Source organism: Tympanuchus pallidicinctus, unplaced genomic scaffold (assembly GCF_026119805.1).
Source record: "Tympanuchus pallidicinctus isolate F22 unplaced genomic scaffold, pur_lepc_1.0 scaffold4, whole genome shotgun sequence".
Classification (NCBI taxonomy): Eukaryota; Metazoa; Chordata; class Aves; order Galliformes; family Phasianidae; genus Tympanuchus; species Tympanuchus pallidicinctus.
Window position 1 is genome coordinate 50,276,113 of NW_026294758.1, and position 21,447 is coordinate 50,297,559.

General features: G+C 61.6%; 1 protein-coding gene across 1 annotated transcript; it reads left to right on the top strand.

The window, feature by feature from the left end:
- Positions 1 to 4,296: 4,296 nt before the first annotated feature.
- On the top strand, positions 4,297 to 8,004 carry LOC128089209 (circumsporozoite protein-like; the record flags this gene model as incomplete). The annotated part of the gene is made up of 2 exons (XM_052700338.1): positions 4,297 to 4,868; positions 7,381 to 8,004. Coding segments are annotated over exons 1-2 (1,033 nt in total), but the record flags the coding sequence as incomplete, so codon positions are not given.
- Between the last annotated feature and the right edge of the window lie 13,443 nt (positions 8,005 to 21,447).

The window sequence follows — 21,447 nt, forward strand, 5'->3', positions numbered from 1 at the left end:
CTCCCTGTCAGGAGCTGCAGCCGCCATGAGGGCTGCCCTCAACCTGCTCTGCTGTGGGCTGAGCACAGCCACGGTGCTCAGCTGCTCCTCAAACACTGTGCCCTCAGATCCTCCTCCATCTCTGGAGCCCTCCTTTGGACACTCTCTCCTCGCATCCTATGGAGTGGCACCCCAACCTGCACCCAGCGCTGCAGGCGAGGCCGCACAGCGCAGAGCAGAGCGGGACGGCCGCTTCCCTCGCCTGCCAGTGCTGGGCCTGACGCACCCCAGGGCACGGTTGACCCTTCTGAGTGCCAGGCGCACGGCCGCCTCAGATGCAATTTGCCGTCAAACCAGATCCCTTTTGGCCAGGCTGCGCTCCAGAACTTCACCCCTGATGTCTGCACACAGAGCCAGGGCACCCCATCCCAGGAGCAGAACCCAGCGCTCGCCCTTCTTTGTACAGATGGGAACCACCCTCATTTTGTCCAGATCTCAAGGCAAGGCCTCTTTATCCTCAAGGAGGTCAAAACTGCTCCCAGCGTAGCATCATCCACAAACTCATTGATACACCTAACAGATCTTTATTGGAACCGTAAAAACAGTATAGAGAAATGGCCTGGAAATGGAGCCCCACAGAATCCCAGCGGTGACACATAGGGCAACTGTCAGGACAAAGTCACCCAATCCTCCAGTGCAGCCATGTTTTAATTGTCAAGGAACATTCTAAGGCAGGCATAACCAAGGCTTTATGATGCCATCAGTCACCTCCCTCAGAAAAGCTCCAAATAAGGGAACCCTGACAACACAATACCAGCTGTGATGCAAGGCAGCCAGCCAGCCAAGGCAGGCAGGCAGGGGCCAGGACTCCAGCCAGCCAGCCAAGGCAGGCAGGCAGGGGCCAGGACTCCAGCCAGCCAGCCAGCCAAGGCAGGCAGGCATGGGCCAGGACTCCAGCCAGCCAGCCAGCCAAGGCAGGCAGGCAGGGGCCAGGAGTCCAGCCAGCCAGCCAAGGCAGGCAGGCAGGGGCCAGGACTCCAGCCAGCCAGCCAGCCAAGGCAGGCAGGCAGGGGCCAGGACTCCAGCCAGCCAGCCAGCCAAGGCAGGCAGGCAGGGGCCAGGAGTCCAGCCAGCCAGCCAAGGCAGGCAGGCAGGGGCCAGGACTCCAGCCAGCCAGCCAGCCAAGGCAGGCAGGCATGGGCCAGGACTCCAGCCAGCCAGCCAAGGCAGGCAGGCAGGGCCGACGAGTCCAGCCAGCCAGCCAAGGCTACAGGCAGGGGCCAGGACTCCAGCCAGCCAGCCAAGGCAGGGAGGCATGGGCCAGGACTCCAGCCAGCCAGCCAAGGCAGGAAGGCAAGGGCCAGGACTCCAGCCAGCCAACCAAGGCAGGCAGGCAGGGGCCAGGACTCCAGCCAGCCAGCCAAGGCAGGAAGGCAAGGGCCAGGACTCCAGCCAGCCAGCCAAGGCAGGCAGGCAGGGGGCAGGACTCCAGCCAGCCAGCCAAGGCAGGCAGGCAGGGGGCAGGACTCCAGCCAGCCAGCCAAGGCAGGAAGGCAAGGGCCAGGACTCCAGCCAGCCAGCCAAGGCAGGCAGGTAGGGGCCAGGACTCTAGCCAGCCAGCCAAGGCAGGCAGGCAGGGGCCCACGACTCCAGCCAGCCAGCCAAGGCAGGCAGGTAGGGGCCAGGACTCTAGCCAGCCAGCCAAGGCTACAGGCAGGGGCCAGGACTCCAGCCAGCCAGCCAAGGCAGGCAGGCACGGGGCAGGACTCCAGCCAGCCAGCCAAGGCAGGCAGGCAGGGTCACGGCTCCAGCCTGGAAGCCATGGCAGGCAGGCAGGGGCCAGGACTCCAGCCAGCCAGCCAAGGCAGGCAGGCAGGGGCCACGACTCCAGCCGACATAAGCAGGGACGACGATTCTAGCCTTCATGTGAAATAAGGAAATAAAGAAATAAAAGTGAATTAGCAATGCTTGGCCTTGCCTGGTTTCTCCATACGATGCTGGGGCAGATTCTCCCCATAACAAATTTTTTGAGATATGGCTAATTGGGCTTTTTTTGTCTTTTTTGTTTGTTTGTTTGTTTTTGTTTTTGTTTTGTTCTGTTTTGGTATATATGAAGGCACTGTCTTATAACACGTCAACTTCTTGGAGTGGGTCCAGAGGAGGGCCACTAAGATGATCAGAGGGCTGGAGCACCAGTCCTATGAAGAAAGGTTGAAGGAACTGCGCTTGTTTAGCTTGGAGAAGAGAAGGCTCCAGGGCCTTCCAGTACTTGAGGGGAGCGTATAAAGAGGAGGGGAATGGCTGATTATGAGGGTCGCAGTGCTAGGACAAGGGGGAATGGTCTTAAACTGAGACAGGGCAGGTTTCAGTTAGATATCAAAAGGAAGCTTTTCACACAGAGGGTGGTGATGCACAGGTTGCCCAAGGAGGTTGTGGATGCCCCCTCCCTGGAAGCATTCAAGGCCAGGCCGGATGTGGCTCTGGGCAGCCTGGTCTGGTGGTTGACGATCCCGCACACAGCAGGGGGGTTGAAACTACATCATCATTGAGGTCCTTTCCAACGCAGGCAATTCTATGATCCTAGGATGGTATGGATATGTGCAGTTGGAAGGGTCCCCCAAGGATCAGCAAGTCCAACCCCTCACTCCGCAGAGGACCACCTAAATCAGACAGTCCTTCATCTGCAGCATCTCGGGGCCGTGCCCACTGCCCATTGGGGCAGCCCATTCCATGCCCACCGCTCTCTGGTGCAGGCCCTTTCCCTGACCCCCAGCCGCCCCTGGGGCCCCCTGCCACAGCTCCATGCCGTTCCCTCGGGCCCTGTCGCTGTCACCAGGCAGCACAGCTCAGCGCTGCCCTCCGCTCCCTGTCAGGAGCTGCAGCCGCCATGAGGGCTGCCCTCAACCTGCTCTGCTGTGGGCTGAGCACAGCCACGGTGCTCAGCTGCTCCTCAAACACTGTGCCCTCAGATCCTCCTCCATCTCTGGAGCCCTCCTTTGGACACTCTCTCCTCGCATCCTATGGAGTGGCACCCCAACCTGCACCCAGCGCTGCAGGCGAGGCCGCACAGCGCAGAGCAGAGCGGGACGGCCGCTTCCCTCGCCTGCCAGTGCTGGGCCTGACGCACCCCAGGGCACGGTTGACCCTTCTGAGTGCCAGGCGCACGGCCGCCTCAGATGCAATTTGCCGTCAAACCAGATCCCTTTTGGCCAGGCTGCGCTCCAGAACTTCACCCCTGATGTCTGCACACAGAGCCAGGGCACCCCATCCCAGGAGCAGAACCCAGCGCTCGCCCTTCTTTGTACAGATGGGAACCACCCTCATTTTGTCCAGATCTCAAGGCAAGGCCTCTTTATCCTCAAGGAGGTCAAAACTGCTCCCAGCGTAGCATCATCCACAAACTCATTGATACACCTAACAGATCTTTATTGGAACCGTAAAAACAGTATAGAGAAATGGCCTGGAAATGGAGCCCCACAGAATCCCAGCGGTGACACATAGGGCAACTGTCAGGACAAAGTCACCCAATCCTCCAGTGCAGCCATGTTTTAATTGTCAAGGAACATTCTAAGGCAGGCATAACCAAGGCTTTATGATGCCATCAGTCACCTCCCTCAGAAAAGCTCCAAATAAGGGAACCCTGACAACACAATACCAGCTGTGATGCAAGGCAGCCAGCCAGCCAAGGCAGGCAGGCAGGGGCCAGGACTCCAGCCAGCCAGCCAAGGCAGGCAGGCAGGGGTCACGACTCCAGCCAGCCAGCCAAGGCAGGCAGGCAGGGGCCAGGACTCCAGCCAGCCAGCCAAGGCAGGCAGGCAGGGGCCAGGACTCCAGCCAGCCAGCCAGCCAAGGCAGGCAGGCAGGGGCCAGGACTCCAGCCAGCCAGCCAAGGCAGGCAGGCAGGGGTCACGACTCCAGCCAGCCAGCCAGCCAAGGCAGGCAGGCAGGGGCCAGGACTCCAGCCAGCCAGCCAGCCAAGGCAGGCAGGCAAGGGCCAGGACTCCAGCCAGCCAGCCAAGGCAGGCAGGCAGGGCCCACGACTCCAGCCAGCCAGCCAAGGCAGGCAGGCAGGGGCCAGGACTCCAGGCAGCCAGCCAGCCAAGGCAGGCAGGCAGGGGCCAGGACTCCAGCCAGCCAGCCAAGGCAGGCAGGCAGGGGCCAGGACTCCAGCCAGCCAGCCAAGGCAGGCAGGCAGGGGCCAGGACTCCAGCCAGCCAGCCAGCCAAGGCAGGCAGGCAAGGGCCAGGACTCCAGCCAGCCAGCCAAGGCAGGCAGGCAGGGCCCACGACTCCAGCCAGCCAGCGAAGGCTACAGGCAGGGGCCAGGACTCCAGCCAGCCAGCCAAGGCAGGGAGGCAGGGGCCAGGACTCCAGCAAGCCAGCCAAGGCAGGCAGGCAGGGGTCACGACTCCAGCCTGGAAGCCACAGCAGGCAGGCAGGGGCCAGGACTCCAGCCAGCCTGCCAGCCAAGGCAGGCAGGCATGGGCCAGGACTCCAGCCAGCCAGCCAAGGCAGGAAGGCAGGGGGCAGGACTCCAGCCAGCCAGCCAAGGCAGGCAGGCAGGGGCCAGGACTCCAGCCAGCCAGCCAAGGCAGGAAGGCAAGGGCCAGGACTCCAGCCAGCCAGCCAAGGCAGGCAGGAAGGGGCCAGGACTCCAGCCAGCCAGCCAAGGCAGGAAGGCAAGGGCCAGGACTCCAGCCAGCCAGCCAAGGCAGGCAGGCAGGGGGCAGGACTCCAGCCAGCCAGCCAAGGCAGGCAGGCAGGGGCCAGGACTCCAGCCAGCCAGCCAAGGCAGGAAGGCAAGGGCCAGGACTCCAGCCAGCCAGCCAAGGCAGGCAGGTAGGGGCCAGGTCTCCAGCCAGCCAGCCAAGGCAGGCAGGCAGGGGCCAGGTCTCCAGCCAGCCAGCCAAGGCAGGCAGGCAGGGCCCACGACTCCAGCCAGCCAGCCAAGGCTGCAGGCATGGGCCAGGACTCCAGCCAGCCAGCCAAGGCAGGCAGGCAGGGTCACGGCTCCAGCCTGGAAGCCATGGCAGGCAGGCAGGGGCCAGGACTCCAGCCAGCCAGCCAAGGCAGGCAGGCAGGGGCCACGACTCCAGCCGACATAAGCAGGGACGACGATTCTAGCCTTCATGTGAAATAAGGAAATAAAGAAATAAAAGTGAATTAGCAATGCTTGGCCTTGCCTGGTTTCTCCATACGATGCTGGGGCAGATTCTCCCCATAACAAATTTTTTGAGATATGGCTAATTGGGCTTTTTTTGTCTTTTTTGTTTGTTTGTTTGTTTTTGTTTTTGTTTTGTTCTGTTTTGGTATATATTAAGGCACTGTCTTATAACACGTCAACTTCTTGGAGTGGGTCCAGAGGAGGGCCACTAAGATGATCAGAGGGCTGGAGCACCAGTCCTATGAAGAAAGGTTGAAGGAACTGCGCTTGTTTAGCTTGGAGAAGAGAAGGCTCCAGGGCCTTCCAGTACTTGAGGGGAGCGTATAAAGAGGAGGGGAATGGCTGATTATGAGGGTCGCAGTGCTAGGACAAGGGGGAATGGTCTTAAACTGAGACAGGGCAGGTTTCAGTTAGATATCAAAAGGAAGCTTTTCACACAGAGGGTGGTGATGCACAGGTTGCCCAAGGAGGTTGTGGATGCCCCCTCCCTGGAAGCATTCAAGGCCAGGCCGGATGTGGCTCTGGGCAGCCTGGTCTGGTGGTTGACGATCCTGCACACAGCAGGGGGGTTGAAACTACATCATCATTGAGGTCCTTTCCAACGCAGGCAATTCTATGATCCTAGGATGGTATGGATATGTGCAGTTGGAAGGGTCCCCCAAGGATCAGCAAGTCCAACCCCTCACTCCGCAGAGGACCACCTAAATCAGACAGTCCTTCATCTGCAGCATCTCGGGGCCGTGCCCACTGCCCATTGGGGCAGCTCATTCCATGCCCACCGCTCTCTGGTGCAGGCCCTTTCCCTGACCCCCAGCCGCCCCTGGGGCCCCCTGCCACAGCTCCATGCCGTTCCCTCGGGCCCTGTCGCTGTCACCAGGCAGCACAGCTCAGCGCTGCCCTCCGCTCCCTGTCAGGAGCTGCAGCCGCCATGAGGGCTGCCCTCAACCTGCTCTGCTGTGGGCTGAGCACAGCCACGGTGCTCAGCTGCTCCTCAAACACTGTGCCCTCAGATCCTCCTCCATCTCTGGAGCCCTCCTTTGGACACTCTCTCCTCGCATCCTATGGAGTGGCACCCCAACCTGCACCCAGCGCTGCAGGCGAGGCCGCACAGCGCAGAGCAGAGCGGGACGGCCGCTTCCCTCGCCTGCCAGTGCTGGGCCTGACGCACCCCAGGGCACGGTTGACCCTTCTGAGTGCCAGGCGCACGGCCGCCTCAGATGCAATTTGCCGTCAAACCAGATCCCTTTTGGCCAGGCTGCGCTCCAGAACTTCACCCCTGATGTCTGCACACAGAGCCAGGGCACCCCATCCCAGGAGCAGAACCCAGCGCTCGCCCTTCTTTGTACAGATGGGAACCACCCTCATTTTGTCCAGATCTCAAGGCAAGGCCTCTTTATCCTCAAGGAGGTCAAAACTGCTCCCAGCGTAGCATCATCCACAAACTCATTGATACACCTAACAGATCTTTATTGGAACCGTAAAAACAGTATAGAGAAATGGCCTGGAAATGGAGCCCCACAGAATCCCAGCGGTGACACATAGGGCAACTGTCAGGACAAAGTCACCCAATCCTCCAGTGCAGCCATGTTTTAATTGTCAAGGAACATTCTAAGGCAGGCATAACCAAGGCTTTATGATGCCATCAGTCACCTCCCTCAGAAAAGCTCCAAATAAGGGAACCCTGACAACACAATACCAGCTGTGATGCAAGGCAGCCAGCCAGCCAAGGCAGGCAGGCAGGGGCCAGGACTCCAGCCAGCCAGCCAAGGCAGGCAGGCAGGGGTCACGACTCCAGCCAGCCAGCCAAGGCAGGCAGGCAGGGGCCAGGACTCCAGCCAGCCAGCCAAGGCAGGCAGGCAGGGGCCAGGACTCCAGCCAGCCAGCCAGCCAAGGCAGGCAGGCAAGGGCCAGGACTCCAGCCAGCCAGCCAAGGCAGGCAGGCAGGGCCCACGACTCCAGCCAGCCAGCCAAGGCAGGCAGGCAGGGGCCAGGACTCCAGCCAGCCAGCCAGCCAAGGCAGGCAGGCATGGGCCAGGACTCCAGCCAGCCAGCCAAGGCAGGCAGGCAGGGGTCACGACTCCAGCCAGCCAGCCAAGGCAGGCAGGCAGGGGCCAGGACTCCAGCCAGCCAGCCAGCCAAGGCAGGCAGGCAAGGGCCAGGACTCCAGCCAGCCAGCCAAGGCAGGCAGGCAGGGCCCACGACTCCAGCCAGCCAGCCAAGGCTACAGGCAGGGGCCAGGACTCCAGCCAGCCAGCCAAGGCAGGGAGGCAGGGGCCAGGACTCCAGCAAGCCAGCCAAGGCAGGCAGGCAGGGGTCACGACTCCAGCCTGGAAGCCACAGCAGGCAGGCAGGGGCCAGGACTCCAGCCAGCCTGCCAGCCAAGGCAGGCAGGCATGGGCCAGGACTCCAGCCAGCCAGCCAAGGCAGGAAGGCAGGGGGCAGGACTCCAGCCAGCCAGCCAAGGCAGGCAGGCAGGGGCCAGGACTCCAGCCAGCCAGCCAAGGCAGGAAGGCAAGGGCCAGGACTCCAGCCAGCCAGCCAAGGCAGGCAGGAAGGGGCCAGGACTCCAGCCAGCCAGCCAAGGCAGGCAGGCAGGGGCCAGGACTCCAGCCAGCCAGCCAAGGCAGGAAGGCAAGGGCCAGGACTCCAGCCAGCCAGCCAAGGCAGGAAGGCAAGGGCCAGGACTCCAGCCAGCCAGCCAAGGCAGGAAGGCAAGGGCCAGGACTCCAGCCAGCCAGCCAAGGCAGGCAGGTAGGGGCCAGGTCTCCAGCCAGCCAGCCAAGGCAGGCAGGCAGGGCCCACGACTCCAGCCAGCCAGCCAAGGCTGCAGGCATGGGCCAGGACTCCAGCCAGCCAGCCAAGGCAGGCAGGCAGGGTCACGGCTCCAGCCTGGAAGCCATGGCAGGCAGGCAGGGGCCAGGACTCCAGCCAGCCAGCCAAGGCAGGCAGGCAGGGGCCACGACTCCAGCCGACATAAGCAGGGACGACGATTCTAGCCTTCATGTGAAATAAGGAAATAAAGAAATAAAAGTGAATTAGCAATGCTTGGCCTTGCCTGGTTTCTCCATACGATGCTGGGGCAGATTCTCCCCATAACAAATTTTTTGAGATATGGCTAATTGGGCTTTTTTTGTCTTTTTTGTTTGTTTGTTTGTTTTTGTTTTTGTTTTGTTCTGTTTTGGTATATATTAAGGCACTGTCTTATAACACGTCAACTTCTTGGAGTGGGTCCAGAGGAGGGCCACTAAGATGATCAGAGGGCTGGAGCACCAGTCCTATGAAGAAAGGTTGAAGGAACTGCGCTTGTTTAGCTTGGAGAAGAGAAGGCTCCAGGGCCTTCCAGTACTTGAGGGGAGCGTATAAAGAGGAGGGGAATGGCTGATTATGAGGGTCGCAGTGCTAGGACAAGGGGGAATGGTCTTAAACTGAGACAGGGCAGGTTTCAGTTAGATATCAAAAGGAAGCTTTTCACACAGAGGGTGGTGATGCACAGGTTGCCCAAGGAGGTTGTGGATGCCCCCTCCCTGGAAGCATTCAAGGCCAGGCCGGATGTGGCTCTGGGCAGCCTGGTCTGGTGGTTGACGATCCCGCACACAGCAGGGGGGTTGAAACTACATCATCATTGAGGTCCTTTCCAACGCAGGCAATTCTATGATCCTAGGATGGTATGGATATGTGCAGTTGGAAGGGTCCCCCAAGGATCAGCAAGTCCAACCCCTCACTCCGCAGAGGACACCTAAATCAGACAGTCCTTCATCTGCAGCATCTCGGGGCCGTGCCCACTGCCCATTGGGGCAGCTCATTCCATGCCCACCGCTCTCTGGTGCAGGCCCTTTCCCTGACCCCCAGCCGCCCCTGGGGCCCCCTGCCACAGCTCCATGCCGTTCCCTCGGGCCCTGTCGCTGTCACCAGGCAGCACAGCTCAGCGCTGCCCTCCGCTCCCTGTCAGGAGCTGCAGCCGCCATGAGGGCTGCCCTCAACCTGCTCTGCTGTGGGCTGAGCACAGCCACGGTGCTCAGCTGCTCCTCAAACACTGTGCCCTCAGATCCTCCTCCATCTCTGGAGCCCTCCTTTGGACACTCTCTCCTCGCATCCTATGGAGTGGCACCCCAACCTGCACCCAGCGCTGCAGGCGAGGCCGCACAGCGCAGAGCAGAGCGGGACGGCCGCTTCCCTCGCCTGCCAGTGCTGGGCCTGACGCACCCCAGGGCACGGTTGACCCTTCTGAGTGCCAGGCGCACGGCCGCCTCAGATGCAATTTGCCGTCAAACCAGATCCCTTTTGGCCAGGCTGCGCTCCAGAACTTCACCCCTGATGTCTGCACACAGAGCCAGGGCACCCCATCCCAGGAGCAGAACCCAGCGCTCGCCCTTCTTTGTACAGATGGGAACCACCCTCATTTTGTCCAGATCTCAAGGCAAGGCCTCTTTATCCTCAAGGAGGTCAGAACTGCTCCCAGCGTAGCATCATCCACAAACTCATTGATACACCTAACAGATCTTTATTGGAACCGTAAAAACAGTATAGAGAAATGGCCTGGAAATGGAGCCCCACAGAATCCCAGCGGTGACACATAGGGCAACTGTCAGGACAAAGTCACCCAATCCTCCAGTGCAGCCATGTTTTAATTGTCAAGGAACATTCTAAGGCAGGCATAACCAAGGCTTTATGATGCCATCAGTCACCTCCCTCAGAAAAGCTCCAAATAAGGGAACCCTGACAACACAATACCAGCTGTGATGCAAGGCAGCCAGCCAGCCAAGGCAGGCAGGCAGGGGCCAGGACTCCAGCCAGCCAGCCAAGGCAGGCAGGCAGGGGTCACGACTCCAGCCAGCCAGCCAAGGCAGGCAGGCAGGGGCCAGGACTCCAGCCAGCCAGCCAAGGCAGGCAGGCAGGGGCCAGGACTCCAGCCAGCCAGCCAGCCAAGGCAGGCAGGCAGGGGCCAGGACTCCAGCCAGCCAGCCAAGGCAGGCAGGCAGGGGTCACGACTCCAGCCAGCCAGCCAGCCAAGGCAGGCAGGCAGGGGCCAGGACTCCAGCCAGCCAGCCAGCCAAGGCAGGCAGGCAAGGGCCAGGACTCCAGCCAGCCAGCCAAGGCAGGCAGGCAGGGCCCACGACTCCAGCCAGCCAGCCAAGGCAGGCAGGCAGGGGCCAGGACTCCAGGCAGCCAGCCAGCCAAGGCAGGCAGGCAGGGGCCAGGACTCCAGCCAGCCAGCCAAGGCAGGCAGGCAGGGGCCAGGACTCCAGCCAGCCAGCCAAGGCAGGCAGGCAGGGGCCAGGACTCCAGCCAGCCAGCCAGCCAAGGCAGGCAGGCAAGGGCCAGGACTCCAGCCAGCCAGCCAAGGCAGGCAGGCAGGGCCCACGACTCCAGCCAGCCAGCGAAGGCTACAGGCAGGGGCCAGGACTCCAGCCAGCCAGCCAAGGCAGGGAGGCAGGGGCCAGGACTCCAGCAAGCCAGCCAAGGCAGGCAGGCAGGGGTCACGACTCCAGCCTGGAAGCCACAGCAGGCAGGCAGGGGCCAGGACTCCAGCCAGCCTGCCAGCCAAGGCAGGCAGGCATGGGCCAGGACTCCAGCCAGCCAGCCAAGGCAGGAAGGCAGGGGGCAGGACTCCAGCCAGCCAGCCAAGGCAGGCAGGCAGGGGCCAGGACTCCAGCCAGCCAGCCAAGGCAGGAAGGCAAGGGCCAGGACTCCAGCCAGCCAGCCAAGGCAGGCAGGAAGGGGCCAGGACTCCAGCCAGCCAGCCAAGGCAGGAAGGCAAGGGCCAGGACTCCAGCCAGCCAGCCAAGGCAGGCAGGCAGGGGGCAGGACTCCAGCCAGCCAGCCAAGGCAGGCAGGCAGGGGCCAGGACTCCAGCCAGCCAGCCAAGGCAGGAAGGCAAGGGCCAGGACTCCAGCCAGCCAGCCAAGGCAGGCAGGTAGGGGCCAGGTCTCCAGCCAGCCAGCCAAGGCAGGCAGGCAGGGGCCAGGTCTCCAGCCAGCCAGCCAAGGCAGGCAGGCAGGGCCCACGACTCCAGCCAGCCAGCCAAGGCTGCAGGCATGGGCCAGGACTCCAGCCAGCCAGCCAAGGCAGGCAGGCAGGGTCACGGCTCCAGCCTGGAAGCCATGGCAGGCAGGCAGGGGCCAGGACTCCAGCCAGCCAGCCAAGGCAGGCAGGCAGGGGCCACGACTCCAGCCGACATAAGCAGGGACGACGATTCTAGCCTTCATGTGAAATAAGGAAATAAAGAAATAAAAGTGAATTAGCAATGCTTGGCCTTGCCTGGTTTCTCCATACGATGCTGGGGCAGATTCTCCCCATAACAAATTTTTTGAGATATGGCTAATTGGGCTTTTTTTGTCTTTTTTGTTTGTTTGTTTGTTTTTGTTTTTGTTTTGTTCTGTTTTGGTATATATTAAGGCACTGTCTTATAACACGTCAACTTCTTGGAGTGGGTCCAGAGGAGGGCCACTAAGATGATCAGAGGGCTGGAGCACCAGTCCTATGAAGAAAGGTTGAAGGAACTGCGCTTGTTTAGCTTGGAGAAGAGAAGGCTCCAGGGCCTTCCAGTACTTGAGGGGAGCGTATAAAGAGGAGGGGAATGGCTGATTATGAGGGTCGCAGTGCTAGGACAAGGGGGAATGGTCTTAAACTGAGACAGGGCAGGTTTCAGTTAGATATCAAAAGGAAGCTTTTCACACAGAGGGTGGTGATGCACAGGTTGCCCAAGGAGGTTGTGGATGCCCCCTCCCTGGAAGCATTCAAGGCCAGGCCGGATGTGGCTCTGGGCAGCCTGGTCTGGTGGTTGACGATCCCGCACACAGCAGGGGGGTTGAAACTACATCATCATTGAGGTCCTTTCCAACGCAGGCAATTCTATGATCCTAGGATGGTATGGATATGTGCAGTTGGAAGGGTCCCCCAAGGATCAGCAAGTCCAACCCCTCACTCCGCAGAGGACACCTAAATCAGACAGTCCTTCATCTGCAGCATCTCGGGGCCGTGCCCACTGCCCATTGGGGCAGCCCATTCCATGCCCACCGCTCTCTGGTGCAGGCCCTTTCCCTGACCCCCAGCCGCCCCTGGGGCCCCCTGCCACAGCTCCATGCCGTTCCCTCGGGCCCTGTCGCTGTCACCAGGCAGCACAGCTCAGCGCTGCCCTCCGCTCCCTGTCAGGAGCTGCAGCCGCCATGAGGGCTGCCCTCAACCTGCTCTGCTGTGGGCTGAGCACAGCCACGGTGCTCAGCTGCTCCTCAAACACTGTGCCCTCAGATCCTCCTCCATCTCTGGAGCCCTCCTTTGGACACTCTCTCCTCGCATCCTATGGAGTGGCACCCCAACCTGCACCCAGCGCTGCAGGCGAGGCCGCACAGCGCAGAGCAGAGCGGGACGGCCGCTTCCCTCGCCTGCCAGTGCTGGGCCTGACGCACCCCAGGGCACGGTTGACCCTTCTGAGTGCCAGGCGCACGGCCGCCTCAGATGCAATTTGCCGTCAAACCAGATCCCTTTTGGCCAGGCTGCGCTCCAGAACTTCACCCCTGATGTCTGCACACAGAGCCAGGGCACCCCATCCCAGGAGCAGAACCCAGCGCTCGCCCTTCTTTGTACAGATGGGAACCACCCTCATTTTGTCCAGATCTCAAGGCAAGGCCTCTTTATCCTCAAGGAGGTCAAAACTGCTCCCAGCGTAGCATCATCCACAAACTCATTGATACACCTAACAGATCTTTATTGGAACCGTAAAAACAGTATAGAGAAATGGCCTGGAAATGGAGCCCCACAGAATCCCAGCGGTGACACATAGGGCAACTGTCAGGACAAAGTCACCCAATCCTCCAGTGCAGCCATGTTTTAATTGTCAAGGAACATTCTAAGGCAGGCATAACCAAGGCTTTATGATGCCATCAGTCACCTCCCTCAGAAAAGCTCCAAATAAGGGAACCCTGACAACACAATACCAGCTGTGATGCAAGGCAGCCAGCCAGCCAAGGCAGGCAGGCAGGGGCCAGGACTCCAGCCAGCCAGCCAAGGCAGGCAGGCAGGGGCCAGGACTCCAGCCAGCCAGCCAAGGCAGGCAGGCAGGGGCCAGGACTCCAGCCAGCCAGCCAAGGCAGGCAGGCAGGGGCCAGGACTCCAGCCAGCCAGCCAAGGCAGGCAGGCAGGGGTCACGACTCCAGCCAGCCAGCCAAGGCAGGCAGGCAGGGGCCAGGACTCCAGCCAGCCAGCCAAGGCAGGCAGGCAGGGGTCACGACTCCAGCCAGCCAGCCAAGGCAGGCAGGCAGGGGCCAGGACTCCAGCCAGCCAGCCAAGGCAGGCAGGCAGGGGCCAGGACTCCAGCCAGCCAGCCAGCCAAAGCAGGCAGGCAGGGGCCAGGACTCCAGCCAGCCAGCCAAGGCAGGCAGGCAGGGGTCACGACTCCAGCCTGGAAGCCACAGCAGGCAGGCAGGGGCCAGGACTCCAGCCAGCCTGCCAGCCAAGGCAGGCAGGCAAGGGCCAGGACTCCAGCCAGCCAGCCAGCCAAGGCAGGCAGGCAGGGCCCACGACTCCAGCCAGCCAGCCAAGGCAGGCAGGCAGGGGCCAGGACTCCAGCCAGCCAGCCAGCCAAGGCAGGCAGGCATGGGCCAGGACTCCAGCCAGCCAGCCAAGGCAGGCAGGCAGGGGTCACGACTCCAGCCAGCCAGCCAAGGCAGGCAGGCAGGGGCCAGGACTCCAGCCAGCCAGCCAGCCAAGGCAGGCAGGCAGGGGCCAGGAGTCCAGCCAGCCAGCCAAGGCAGGCAGGCAGGGGCCAGGAGTCCAGCCAGCCAGCCAAGGCAGGCAGGCAGGGGCCAGGACTCCAGCCAGCCAGCCAGCCAAGGCAGGCAGGCAAGGGCCAGGACTCCAGCCAGCCAGCCAAGGCAGGCAGGCAGGGCCCACGACTCCAGCCAGCCAGCCAAGGCTACAGGCAGGGGCCAGGACTCCAGCCAGCCAGCCAGCCAAGGCAGGGAGGCAGGGGCCAGGACTCCAGCAAGCCAGCCAAGGCAGGGAGGCAGGGGTCACGACTCCAGCCTGGAAGCCACAGCAGGCAGGCAGGGGCCAGGACTCCAGCCAGCCTGCCAGCCAAGGCAGGCAGGCATGGGCCAGGACTCCAGCCAGCCAGCCAAGGCAGGAAGGCAAGGGCCAGGACTCCAGCCAGCCAGCCAAGGCAGGCAGGCAGGGGCCAGGACTCCAGCCAGCCAGCCAAGGCAGGAAGGCAAGGGCCAGGACTCCAGCCAGCCAGCCAAGGCAGGCAGGCAGGGGGCAGGACTCCAGCCAGCCAGCCAAGGCAGGCAGGCAGGGGCCAGGACTCCAGCCAGCCAGCCAAGGCAGGAAGGCAAGGGCCAGGACTCCAGCCAGCCAGCCAAGGCAGGAAGGCAAGGGCCAGGACTCCAGCCAGCCAGCCAAGGCAGGCAGGTAGGGGCCAGGACTCTAGCCAGCCAGCCAAGGCAGGCAGGCATGGGCCAGGTCTCCAGCCAGCCAGCCAAGGCAGGCAGGCAGGGCCCACGACTCCAGCCAGCCAGCCAAGGCAGGCAGGCACGGGGCAGGACTCCAGCCAGCCAGCCAAGGCAGGCAGGCAGGGGCCAGGACTCCAGCCAGCCAGCCAGCCAAGGCAGGCAGGCAGGGGCCAGGACTCTAGCCAGCCAGCCAAGGCAGGCAGGCAGGGGCCAGGTCTCCAGCCAGCCAGCCAAGGCTACAGGCAGGGGCCAGGACTCCAGCCAGCCAGCCAAGGCAGGCAGGCAGGGTCACGGCTCCAGCCTGGAAGCCATGGCAGGCAGGCAGGGGCCAGGACTCCAGCCAGCCAGCCAAGGCAGGCAGGCAGGGGCCACGACTCCAGCCGACATAAGCAGGGACGACGATTCTAGCCTTCATGTGAAATAAGGAAATAAAGAAATAAAAGTGAATTAGCAATGCTTGGCCTTGCCTGGTTTCTCCATACGATGCTGGGGCAGATTCTCCCCATAACAAATTTTTTGAGATATGGCTAATTGGGCTTTTTTTGTCTTTTTTGTTTGTTTGTTTGTTTTTGTTTTTGTTTTGTTCTGTTTTGGTATATATTAAGGCACTGTCTTATAACACGTCAACTTCTTGGAGTGGGTCCAGAGGAGGGCCACTAAGATGATCAGAGGGCTGGAGCACCAGTCCTATGAAGAAAGGTTGAAGGAACTGCGCTTGTTTAGCTTGGAGAAGAGAAGGCTCCAGGGCCTTCCAGTACTTGAGGGGAGCGTATAAAGAGGAGGGGAATGGCTGATTATGAGGGTCGCAGTGCTAGGACAAGGGGGAATGGTCTTAAACTGAGACAGGGCAGGTTTCAGTTAGATATCAAAAGGAAGCTTTTCACACAGAGGGTGGTGATGCACAGGTTGCCCAAGGAGGTTGTGGATGCCCCCTCCCTGGAAGCATTCAAGGCCAGGCCGGATGTGGCTCTGGGCAGCCTGGTCTGGTGGTTGACGATCCTGCACACAGCAGGGGGGTTGAAACTACATCATCATTGAGGTCCTTTCCAACGCAGGCAATTCTATGATCCTAGGATGGTATGGATATGTGCAGTTGGAAGGGTCCCCCAAGGATCAGCAAGTCCAACCCCTCACTCCGCAGAGGACACCTAAATCAGACAGTCCTTCATCTGCAGCATCTCGGGGCCGTGCCCACTGCCCATTGGGGCAGCTCATTCCATGCCCACCGCTCTCTGGTGCAGGCCCTTTCCCTGACCCCCAGCCGCCCCTGGGGCCCCCTGCCACAGCTCCATGCCGTTCCCTCGGGCCCTGTCGCTGTCACCAGGCAGCACAGCTCAGCGCTGCCCTCCGCTCCCTGTCAGGAGCTGCAGCCGCCATGAGGGCTGCCCTCAACCTGCTCTGCTGTGGGCTGAGCACAGCCACGGTGCTCAGCTGCTCCTCAAACACTGTGCCCTCAGATCCTCCTCCATCTCTGGAGCCCTCCTTTGGACACTCTCTCCTCGCATCCTATGGAGTGGCACCCCAACCTGCACCCAGCGCTGCAGGCGAGGCCGCACAGCGCAGAGCAGAGCGGGACGGCCGCTTCCCTCGCCTGCCAGTGCTGGGCCTGACGCACCCCAGGGCACGGTTGACCCTTCTGAGTGCCAGGCGCACGGCCGCCTCAGATGCAATTTGCCGTCAAACCAGATCCCTTTTGGCCAGGCTGCGCTCCAGAACTTCACCCCTGATGTCTGCACACAGAGCCAGGGCACCCCATCCCAGGAGCAGAACCCAGCGCTCGCCCTTCTTTGTACAGATGGGAACCACCCTCATTTTGTCCAGATCTCAAGGCAAGGCCTCTTTATCCTCAAGGAGGTCAAAACTGCTCCCAGCGTAGCATCATCCACAAACTCATTGATACACCTAACAGATCTTTATTGGAACCGTAAAAACAGTATAGAGAAATGGCCTGGAAATGGAGCCCCACAGAATCCCAGTGGTGACACATAGGGCAACTGTCAGGACAAAGTCACCCAATCCTCCAGTGCAGCCATGTTTTAATTGTCAAGGAACATTCTAAGGCAGGCATAACCAAGGCTTTATGATGCCATCAGTCACCTCCCTCAGAAAAGCTCCAAATAAGGGAACCCTGACAACACAATACCAGCTGTGATGCAAGGCAGCCAGCCAGCCAAGGCAGGCAGGCAGGGGCCAGGACTCCAGCCAGCCAGCCAAGGCAGGCAGGCAGGGGTCACGACTCCAGCCAGCCAGCCATGCAGGCAGGCAGGGGCCAGGAGTCCAGCCAGCCAGCCAAGGCAGGCAGGCAGGGGTCACGACTCCAGCCAGCCAGCCAAGGCAGGCAGGCAGGGGCCAGGACTCCAGCCAGCCAGCCAAGGCAGGCAGGCAGGGGCCAGGACTCCAGCCAGCCAGCCAAGGCAGGCAGGCAGGGGCCAGGACTCCAGCCAGCCAGCCAAGGCAGGCAGGCAGGGGCCAGGACTCCAGCCAGCCAGCCAAGGCAGGCAGGCAGGGGCCAGGACTCCAGCCAGCCAGCCAGCCAAGGCAGGCAGGCATGGGCCAGGACTCCAGCCAGCCAGCCAAGGCAGGCAGGCAGGGGTCACGACTCCAGCCAGCCAGCCAAGGCAGGCAGGCAGGGGCCAGGACTCCAGCCAGCCTGCCAGCCAAGGCAGGCAGGCAAGGGCCAGGACTCCAGCCAGCCAGCCAGCCAAGGCAGGCAGGCAGGGCCCACGACTCCAGCCAGCCAGCCAAGGCAGGCAGGCAGGGGCCAGGACTCCAGCCAGCCAGCCAGCCAAGGCAGGCAGGCATGGGCCAGGACTCCAGCCAGCCAGCCAAGGCAGGCAGGCAGGGGTCACGACTCCAGCCAGCCAGCCAAGGCAGGCAGGCAGGGGCCAGGACTCCAGCCAGCCAGCCAGCCAAGGCAGGCAGGCAGGGGCCAGGAGTCCAGCCAGCCAGCCAAGGCAGGCAGGCAGGGGCCAGGACTCCAGCCAGCCAGCCAAGGCAGGCAGGCAGGGGCCAGGACTCCAGCCAGCCAGCCAGCCAAGGCAGGCAGGCAAGGGCCAGGACTCCAGCCAGCCAGCCAAGGCAGGCAGGCAGGGCCCACGACTCCAGCCAGCCAGCCAAGGCTACAGGCAGGGGCCAGGACTCCAGCCAGCCAGCCAAGGCAGGGAGGCAGGGGCCAGGACTCCAGCAAGCCAGCCAAGGCAGGCAGGCAGGGGTCACGACTCCAGCCTGGAAGCCACAGCAGGCAGGCAGGGGCCAGGACTCCAGCCAGCCTGCCAGCCAAGGCAGGCAGGCATGGGCCAGGACTCCAGCCAGCCAGCCAAGGCAGGAAGGCAGGGGCCAGGACTCCAGCCAGCCAGCCAAGGCAGGCAGGCAGGGGCCAGGACTCCAGCCAGCCAGCCAAGGCAGGAAGGCAAGGGCCAGGACTCCAGCCAGCCAGCCAAGGCAGGCAGGCAGGGGGCAGGACTCCAGCCAGCCAGCCAAGGCAGGCAGGCAGGGGCCAGGACTCCAGCCAGCCAGCCAAGGCAGGAAGGCAAGGGCCAGGACTCCAGCCAGCCAGCCAAGGCAGGAAGGCAAGGGCCAGGACTCCAGCCAGCCAGCCAAGGCAGGAAGGCAAGGGCCAGGACTCCAGCCAGCCAGCCAAGGCAGGCAGGCATGGGCCAGGTCTCCAGCCAGCCAGCCAAGGCAGGCAGGCAGGGCCCACGACTCCAGCCAGCCAGCCAAGGCTACAGGCAGGGGCCAGGACTCCAGCCAGCCAGCCAAGGCAGGCAGGCACGGGGCAGGACTCCAGCCAGCCAGCCAGCCAAGGCAGGCAGGCAGGGGCCAGGACTCTAGCCAGCCAGCCAAGGCAGGCAGGCAGGGGCCAGGACTCCAGCCAGCCAGCCAAGGCTACAGGCAGGGGCCAGGACTCCAGCCAGCCAGCCAAGGCAGGCAGGCAGGGTCACGGCTCCAGCCTGGAAGCCATGGCAGGCAGGCAGGGGCCAGGACTCCAGCCAGCCAGCCAAGGCAGGCAGGCAGGGGCCACGACTCCAGCCGACATAAGCAGGGACGACGATTCTAGCCTTCATGTGAAATAAGGAAATAAAGAAATAAAAGTGAATTAGCAATGCTTGGCCTTGCCTGGTTTCTCCATACGATGCTGGGGCAGATTCTCCCCATAACAAATTTTTTGAGATATGGCTAATTGGGCTTTTTTTGTCTTTTTTGTTTGTTTGTTTGTTTTTGTTTTTGTTTTGTTCTGTTTTGGTATATATTAAGGCACTGTCTTATAACACGTCAACTTCTTGGAGTGGGTCCAGAGGAGGGCCACTAAGATGATCAGAGGGCTGGAGCACCAGTCCTATGAAGAAAGGTTGAAGGAACTGCGCTTGTTTAGCTTGGAGAAGAGAAGGCTCCAGGGCCTTCCAGTACTTGAGGGGAGCGTATAAAGAGGAGGGGAATGGCTGATTATGAGGGTCGCAGTGCTAGGACAAGGGGGAATGGTCTTAAACTGAGACAGGGCAGGTTTCAGTTAGATATCAAAAGGAAGCTTTTCACACAGAGGGTGGTGATGCACAGGTTGCCCAAGGAGGTTGTGGATGCCCCCTCCCTGGAAGCATTCAAGGCCAGGCCGGATGTGGCTCTGGGCAGCCTGGTCTGGTGGTTGACGATCCCGCACACAGCAGGGGGGTTGAAACTACATCATCATTGAGGTCCTTTCCAACGCAGGCAATTCTATGATCCTAGGATGGTATGGATATGTGCAGTTGGAAGGGTCCCCCAAGGATCAGCAAGTCCAACCCCTCACTCCGCAGAGGACACCTAAATCAGACAGTCCTTCATCTGCAGCATCTCGGGGCCGTGCCCACTGCCCATTGGGGCAGCCCATTCCATGCCCACCGCTCTCTGGTGCAGGCCCTTTCCCTGACCCCCAGCCGCCCCTGGGGCCCCCTGCCACAGCTCCATGCCGTTCCCTCGGGCCCTGTCGCTGTCACCAGGCAGCACAGCTCAGCGCTGCCCTCCGCTCCCTGTCAGGAGCTGCAGCCGCCATGAGGGCTGCCCTCAACCTGCTCTGCTGTGGGCTGAGCACAGCCACGGTGCTCAGCTGCTCCTCAAACACTGTGCCCTCAGATCCTCCTCCATCTCTGGAGCCCTCCTTTGGACACTCTCTCCTCGCATCCTATGGAGTGGCACCCCAACCTGCACCCAGCGCTGCAGGCGAGGCCGCACAGCGCAGAGCAGAGCGGGACGGCCGCTTCCCTCGCCTGCCAGTGCTGGGCCTGACGCACCCCAGGGCACGGTTGACCCTTCTGAGTGCCAGGCGCACGGCCGCCTCAGATGCAATTTGCCGTCAAACCAGATCCCTTTTGGCCAGGCTGCGCTCCAGAACTTCACCCCTGATGTCTGCACACAGAGCCAGGGCACCCCATCCCAGGAGCAGAACCCAGCGCTCGCCCTTCTTTGTACAGATGGGAACCACCCTCATTTTGTCCAGATCTCAAGGCAAGGCCTCTTTATCCTCAAGGAGGTCAAAACTGCTCCCAGCGTAGCATCATCCACAAACTCATTGATACACCTAACAGATCTTTATTGGAACCGTAAAAACAGTATAGAGAAATGGCCTGGAAATGGAGCCCCACAGAATCCCAGCGGTGACACATAGGGCAACTGTCAGGACAAAGTCACCCAATCCTCCAGTGCAGCCATGTTTTAATTGTCAAGGAACATTCTAAGGCAGGCATAACCAAGGCTTTATGATGCCATCAGTCACCTCCCTCAGAAAAGCTCCAAATAAGGGAACCCTGACAACACAATACCAGCTGTGATGCAAGGCAGCCAGCCAGCCAAGGCAGGCAGGCAGGGGCCAGGACTCCAGCCAGCCAGCCAAGGCAGGCAGGCAGGGGTCACGACTCCAGCCAGCCAGCCATGCAGGCAGGCAGGGGCCAGGAGTCCAGCCAGCCAGCCAAGGCAGGCAGGCAGGGGTCACGACTCCAGCCAGCCAGCCAAGGCAGGCAGGCAGGGGCCAGGACTCCAGCCAGCCAGCCAAGGCAGGCAGGCAGGGGTCACGACTCCAGCCAGCCAGCCAAGGCAGGCAGGCAGGGGCCAGGACTCCAGCCAGCCAGCCAAGGCAGGCAGGCAGGGGCCAGGACTCCAGCCAGCCAGCCAAGGCAGGCAGGCAGGGGCCAGGACTCCAGCCAGCCAGCCAGCCAAGGCAGGCAGGCATGGGCCAGGACTCCAGCCAGCCAGCCAAGGCAGGCAGGCAGGGGTCACGACTCCAGCCTGGAAGCCACAGCAGGCAGGCAGGGGCCAGGACTCCAGCCAGCCTGCCAGCCAAGGCAGGCAGGCAAGGGCCAGGACTCCAGCCAGCCAGCCAGCCAAGGCAGGCAGGCAGGGCCCACGACTCCAGCCAGCCAGCCAAGGCAGGCAGGCAGGGGCCAGGACTCCAGCCAGCCAGCCAGCCAAGGCAGGCAGGCATGGGCCAGGACTCCAGCCAGCCAGCCAAGGCAGGCAGGCAGGGGTCACGACTCCAGCCAGCCAGCCAAGGCAGGCAGGCAGGGGCCAGGACTCCAGCCAGCCAGCCAAGGCAGGCAGGCAGGGGCCACGACTCCAGCCGACATAAGCAGGGACGACGATTCTAGCCTTCATGTGAAATAAGGAAATAAAGAAATAAAAGTGAATTAGCAATGCTTGGCCTTGCCTGGTTTCTCCATACGATGCTGGGGCAGATTCTCCCCATAACAAATTTTTTGAGATATGGCTAATTGGGCTTTTTTTGTCTTTTTTGTTTGTTTGTTTGTTTTTGTTTTTGTTTTGTTCTGTTTTGGTATATATTAAGGCACTGTCTTATAACACGTCAACTTCTTGGAGTGGGTCCAGAGGAGGG